The 7,500-nt window shown below is 39.6% G+C and overlaps 1 protein-coding gene across 1 annotated transcript in view; it reads left to right on the top strand.

The window, feature by feature from the left end:
- The window catches only part of arhgap45a (Rho GTPase activating protein 45a), an 81,636-nt gene that overhangs the window by 24,056 nt on the left and 50,080 nt on the right, over positions 1 to 7,500 (top strand). The window contains exon 4 of the mRNA XM_060906300.1: positions 5,663 to 5,747. Within this exon, the coding sequence (XP_060762283.1) occupies positions 5,663 to 5,747 (85 nt within the window). The remainder of the gene's footprint in view (positions 1 to 5,662; positions 5,748 to 7,500) is intronic.

Raw genomic sequence — 7,500 nt, forward strand, 5'->3', positions numbered from 1 at the left:
TAGGGCCATTGTCTTGCTGCATGACCCACCTTCTCTTGAGATTCAGTTCATGGACAGATGTCCTGACATTTTCCTTTAGCATTCGCTGGTATAATTCAGAATTCATTGTTCCATCAATGATGGCAAGCCGTCCGGGCCCAGATGCAGCAAAACAGGCCCAAACCATGATACTACCGCCACCATGTTTCACAGATGGGATAAGGTTCTTATGCTGGAATGCAGTGTTTTCCTTTCTCCAAACATAACGCTTCTCATTTAAATCAAAAAGTTCTATTTTGGTCACATCCGTCCACAAAACATTTTTCCAATAGCCTTCTGGCTTGTCCACGTGATCTTTAGCAAACTGCAGACGAGCTGCAATGTTCTTTTTGGAGAGCAGTGGCTTTCTCCTTGCAACCCTGGTATGCACACCATTGTTGTTCAGTGTTCTCCTGATGGTGGACTCATGAACATTAACATTAGCCAATGTGAGAGAGGCCTTCAGTTGCTTAGAAGTTACCCTGGGGTCCTTTGTGACCTCGCCGACTATTACACGCCTTGCTCTTGGAGTGATCTTTGTTGGTCGACCACTCCTTAGAGACCACTCCATCTTTAGAGATGGTTTTGTAACCTTTTCCAGCCTGATGAGCATCAACAACACTTTTTCTGAGGTCCTCAGAAATTTCCTTTGTTCGTGCCATGATACACTTCCACAAACATGTGTTGTGAAGATCAGACTTTGATAGATCCCTGTTCTTTAAATAAAACAGGGTGCCCACTCACACCTGATTGTCATCCCATTGATTGAAAACACCTGACTCTAATTTCACCTTCAAATTAACTGCTAATCCTAGAGGTTCACATACTTTTGCCACTCACAGATATGTAATATTGGATCATTTTCCTCAATAAATAAATGACCAAGTATAATATTTTTGTCTCATTTGTTTAACTGGGTTCTCTTTATCTACTTTTAGGACTTGTGTGAAAATCTGATGATGTTTTAGGTCACATTTATGCAGAAATATAGAACATTCTAAAGGGTTCACAAACTTTCAAGCACCACTGTATTATACAGGCTTTGCACCATCACGTGACCCCCATAGCAACGGTAACTATTCTTGGGTGGGTTTCCGGAAAGCATCTTAAGGCCAAGCAAGTCTTAAATTACCTCTTAAGATCCATCGTCAAGCTAACGTAGTTTTTCTGAACAAAATTGTAGCCCAAGTACTGTAGTCCTGCTCATTCCAAACAAAGAGCGACCTGCTCGCCGCTGAATACACAGAATGCGCTGCACCGTTGGGGGAAACTGGTGTTGAATCTGCTGCTGGTGTTCAATTAGTTTTCTTGTACATTGCAAGTACATAGAGTTAATTATTAAATAAATATACACAAAACATTGTGAATATATTTCGATATGTTATGGAATTACGTATGGATATCGGAATGTCATATTGATATCGCCGCATTTTAATCACATTTAACTCCATTAGGCGAGTGATTAACTAATTTAGTGTTATAAATCTGCACTGTGGATAAGAGTTGAAATAATCCTGACTGCATGATCGGGGGGAGGGAACAGTGAAATGAGCGAGCACGGGGAACACATTTACCTAATTATTTAGCTCATTATTTGCTCATTCTTTCGTGTGAATGTTTGTTCATTTAATTAAAAACACGCTTGGAATAAAAAAAAAAAATTGCCAAAAATGTAAAATTGTTTCATTAATTAATCAATTACCACATTATATATGTAATGCTTCCAGATGATAATATATATTATCTTATTTTAAACACTTTGTATTATTTCGTTAGATTTTGGTTAAAAACGAACGCTATGTGACCTTATCGACTGGATTTAGCAACTACTAATGCCTTCAGCAACAACAGTACGATTGCCTTTAGCAACTACTAATGTCTATATCGGGGATGTGGATTGCAAAGACGCTCTTCGTCCTGTTGCTCTTTAGACTCCTTCTTACGAGTGAGTTCGGGAAAACCATGCACAGAGACAACGTTCGTTGCTTAAGAGAGTCTCTCAACTCTCTCTTTAGCTCTAAAGCGCAACGTTATCGGGAAACCCAACCCAGTTCAGTTAGCCAGTAAGCAGTAGTACCTTTGACGGGAACAGGGCTTGACATTAACGGTAGTCCGACTGTCCGGGACAAGCAAATGTTTAGTCTGGACGAGTCAAACCAGCATCTGACTGTCCGACGGGACAAGTCGAATATTCGTTGAAAAAAAATCACCATTTTTGTAGTCATTATTCAAGAGTTACATCAATAAAGTTCCAACAAAACTAGTTCAATACCCCCAGTGATCTGATCGTGTTATTGTTTACGAAATTCCGGGAAAGTAAAGTACAGCAGGTGCGTGTGTAAAAAATAACCACGGCGTAATATCTAATTATAGATTCTTAGACTTTGAATTCATCGAAATCGGAAAAATGGCGATCATACACCTGAATAAAATAAACACCTGTGGTGAATCTTCATTTCATTCAGACACTTGGGAAGACCCTGTACAGAGACAGCGTTCGTTGCTTAAGAACGTCTCTCAACTCTCTATTTAGCTCTAAAGGGGAACGTGATCTGGAAACCCACCCCTTAACGGTAAGAATGAGCACCTTGCTGCAGTTCTGATTTTTTTTTTTTTAATTCTTACCTTTGTGGAAATGAAGTGCGCATACCATCAGGGTTTTTGACCTCTCCGTTCGACCTCTCTCTCTAGTTTTTTTCCCTCGATGATGAATTACTTTTGGTAAATTAAAAAAACCTGATGTCTTTGTTTCGTTCAGAACGATTTGCACATCCAAAAACGCAGCAAACCCTTCCCATACCGATTAATAACAACTAACTCGTCTGAAAGAAGCACTATAAGTGTGCCTCTTGTCATGGCAGCATAGTTACCGTGACTATGGGGTCGCGTGATGGTGCAAAGCCTTTATATACACTACCATTCAAAAGTTTGGGGTCACCCAGACAATTTTGTGTTTTCCATGAAAAGTCACACTTTTATTTACTATCATAAGTTGTAAAATGAATAGAAAATATAGTCACGACATTTTTCTGGCCATTTTGAGCATTTAATCGACCCCACAAATGTGATGCTCCAGAAACTCAATCTGCTCAAAGGAAGGTCAGTTTTATAGCTTCTCTAAAGAGCTCAACTGTTTTCAGCTGTGCTAACATGATTGTACAAGGGTTTTCTAATCATCCATTAGCCTTCTGAGGCAATGAGCAAACACATTGTACCATTAGAACACTGGGGTGATAGTTGCTGGAAATGGGCCTCTATACACCTACAGTGGTGCTTGAAAGTTTGTGAACCATTTAGAATTTTCTATATTTCTGCATAAATATGACCTAAAACATCATCAGATTTTCACACAAGTCCTAAAAGTAGATAAAGAGAATCCAGTTAAACAAATGAGACAAAAATATTATCCTTGGTCATTTATTTATTGAGGAAAATGATCCAATATTACATATCTGTGAGTGGCAAAAGTATGTGAACCTTTGCTTTCAGTATCTGGTGTGACCCCCTTGTGCAGCAATAACTGCAACTAAACGTTTCCGGTAACTGTTGATCAGTCCTGCACACCGGCTTGGAGGAATTTTAGCCCATTCCTCCGTACAGAACAGCTTCAACTCTGGGATGTTGGTGGGTTTCCTCACATGAACTGCTCGCTTCAGGTCCTTCCACAACATTTCCATTGGATTAAGGTCAGGACTTTGACTTGGCCATTCCAAAACATTAACTTTATTCTTCTTTAACCATTCTTTGGTAGAACGACTTGTGTGCTTAGGGTCGTTGTCTTGCTGCATGACCCACCTTCTCTTGAGATTCAGTTCATGGACAGATGTCCTGACATTTTCCTTTAGAATTCACTGGTATAATTCAGAATTCACTGTTCCATCAATGATGGCAAGCCGTCCTGGCCCAGATGCAGCAAAACAGGCCCAAACCATGATACTCTGACCACCATGTTTCACAGATGGGATAAGGTTCTTATGCTGGAATGCAGTGTTTTCCTTTCTCCAAACATAACGCTTCTCATTTAAACCAAAAAGTTCTATTTGGTCTCATCCGTCCACAAAACATTTTTCCAATAGCCTTCTGGCTTGTCTACGTGATCTTTAGCAAACTGCAGATGAGCAGCAATGTTCTTTTTGGAGAGCAGTGGCTTTCTCCTTGCCACCCTGCCATGCACACCATTGTTGTTCAGTGTTCTCCTGATGGTGGACTCATGAACATTAACATTAGCCAATGTGAGAGAGGCCTTCAGTTGCATAGATGTTACCCCAGGGTCCTTTGTGACCTCGCCAACTATTACATGCCTTGCTCTTGGAGTGATCTTTGTTGGTTGACCACTCCTGGGGAGGGTAACAATGGTCTTGAATTTCCTCCATTTGTACACAATCTGTCTGACTGTGGATTGGTGGAGTCTAAACTCTTTAGAGATGGTTTTGTAACCTTTTCCAGCCTGGTGAGCATCAACAACGCTTTTTCTGAGGTCCTCAGAAATCTCCTTTGTTCGTGCCATGATACACTTCCACAAACATGTGTTGTGAAGATCAGACTTTGATAGATCCCTGTTCTTTAAATAAAACAGGGTGCCCACTCACACCTGATTGTCATCCCGTTGATTGCAAAAACCTGACTCTAATTTCACCTTCAAATTAACTGCTAATCCTAGATGTTCACATACTTTTGCCACTCACAGATATGCAATATTGGATCGTTTCCCTGAATAAATAAATGACCAAGTATAATATTTTTGTCTCATTTGTTTAACTGGGTTCTCCTTATCTACTTTTAGGACTTGTGTGAAAATCTGATGATGTTTTAGGTCATATTTATGCAGAAATATCGAAAATTCTAAAGGGTCACAAACTTTCAAGCACCACTGTATGTAGATATTGCACCAAAAACCAGACATTTGCAGCTAGAATAGTCATTTACCACATTAGCAATGTATAGAGTGTATTTCTGATTAGTTTAAAGTGATCTTCATATGAAAAGAACAGTGCTTTTCTTTCAAAAATAAGGACATTTCAAAGTGACCCCAAACTTTTGAACGGTAGTGTAAATCTGCCTAGCATCTGCATTTTCTCAATCAAAGTACTTTTTTAAAGCCTTGATGCAAAGCCTGCTTGTTCCTGGCACTTAGGATACTGATTTGTTTCCCAGTATATCTGCTCAGCTTGTTGTTCCCTTTTTTAAACCGTACATACCAGTAGATGGGCTACAGTTAGTTAGTAATTATGCGGCGAGTTAATAAACTGGTAGCGGAATGTGCAAAATGTACCCAAAAGGTTTGCAAATGATCCATCTTTAACCGAAAATACTGTCCTTTGAGAAGCAAGCAATGGCTTGGGAGATCTGAGAGGCCCTAATTGCCGCTTGTAAGAAAGATCCAAATAGTATGAAGCTAATTTTGTCCAAAATGCCATCATTCTGTTGAACATCTCCCGAGCAAATTCTTGCATGTCCTATAAAGCACTTCTTTTTCACTGGAATGTTGCTGCCGCGTAGCTCTCCGAAGCTGCCGTCTGATTTGAGTTATTGTCAAACAGCAAGCAGAAGAAAGTTTGAGGTGGATGATGAGTTTCACAGTATTGTCTCATGTACCGTACCATTCACACACCACACAGCATTGTCTGACGTGTCCTGTGCGCAGGCTTCAGTTACAAAGACAGCAACGAGGTGCAGAAGAAGGACTTTGAAAAAGCCATCGAGACCATCGCAGTCGCTTTCAGCAGCAAGTGAGTCCAGTCACGTCTGACCTACATCATGTGCTTATTTATTCCATGTAAACACTTCCCTTTTTCAGACCGAGTCTGCATCACGGACATTAGGGTGCATCAGTTGCCCTCACTTTCATAAAATCTGATGTATTTTTGTTTGGGTGTTCCTTTTCACCAATAAAGACATCCTGTAAAATTTTTTGACCATATTCAAAAATCTAATGGTGGCACCATGAGGTTCATTTTTTTTTTGCCAAAAAACGCTTATTTTATGTTTTCGCGTAAGGCTTGAATCACAATGTTGGACTCCATTTATTGTGACCCAGAGATCATGTTAAGAACCTTTGCAAGGGATTGAGAAGCACTGATGTGATTCATAATACATTTGTATTGTTTAAAAGTAGTTGAACAATGATTCAATGAACAGCTAAAACTCAAACTGTGCTTGATAATATATTTAGAATATGTACTAAAAATGCATATCTAAGATATGTGTCAGATCACAGAATCCAGGGACACATGTCCGCCCGGGGGCATTTTGAGTTATTGACAGATTCAGAAAGTACAGTTTCTAAGCTTTCCAATGATGCCTTCCATGTGGAGATCTGACAATATTTGAAGAATGTGTGGCCTTTTGAAAGTGTATACTTCTTAAAACAGAAAAGGGAGAAAATCGCCCTCAAAGTTTTCCATCTCAGCTACTCTGGGTGCAGGGCGGGCACATAATGGTGCTCATTTGCATGACATTAAGGAAAGCCCTACCCCCTACCAGCAAGCACGATGCTACTTTCATGTAAACAAAGGTCACCACGTCTAGCTTGCTCATTCCATAGTGAAATTACATGCCTGTATGCAGCTTAAGTAGCCATGTGCTCAGCTCATATCATACAGCTGATTGGCGAAAAAAAACCCCAAAAGACTTAAATCATCATGTGAATGGCCCATATGGTAATTTACCCACACCCCCCAGCAGGCTACAGTCCTGAAAAAAATGAGACAATTTGCAACAAAAAATGTATGCTTTTCCAACAAAACAATCTATTATCTGAAATACTGATTGCATTCTTCAAGACCTCAACTTGCACATTATGGAAAAAAACGAAAATCACAAATTTCGAAAAAAAAATGCTTCTTTTGCGATTATCTCGGATTCGTTTCGCCAGACATGTGTCCCTGGATTTGGTGAGGCGTCTCATATTTGGTATACTCTATAAGGTGCCATAATGTTTCATGAAAAGTGATCAAAATTGTCATAAAAGTCATAAAATAGCAGCTTTTTCCGTAACTTTGAGCTCCTGGTGCCACCATTAAACTTTTGAATTTTGTCAAAATATTTCATGCAGTGTGTTTTCTTACCAAAAGGAACATAAAAACAAAAATGCATCATGATCGGAGGAACTTTTCATTTTTAGGAGGCAACTGATGCACCCTAACGGACATCATCAGACGGTTTCATCGAAATGTGTCGAGATGCTTCACTTACAGTTGTAGTGTGTGTTCGTGCCAACTCGTCAGCAAATCTTCTTCACACCACAGTTCTGTTTAATCCTCAAATCTGATTGGTCAGAAGGTGTGGATTAATTTCCTATAAAAGCAGGTTTCTATTTATATTAAATAAGTTAACGCACTCGTTTTATCACTTTAAAAAAGTCCTCGGTTGTTTCAACAAAACACTCCGCCATTTTGTTTTTCTCTGCTCACAGTATATGAGCTGATATCCTAGTAGTAGAGTAGACGGTCAGAGCGTGATTGCTCATATCCAGTGAATGTG

Source organism: Neoarius graeffei, chromosome 23 (assembly GCF_027579695.1).
Source record: "Neoarius graeffei isolate fNeoGra1 chromosome 23, fNeoGra1.pri, whole genome shotgun sequence".
Taxonomy (NCBI): domain Eukaryota; kingdom Metazoa; phylum Chordata; class Actinopteri; order Siluriformes; family Ariidae; genus Neoarius; species Neoarius graeffei.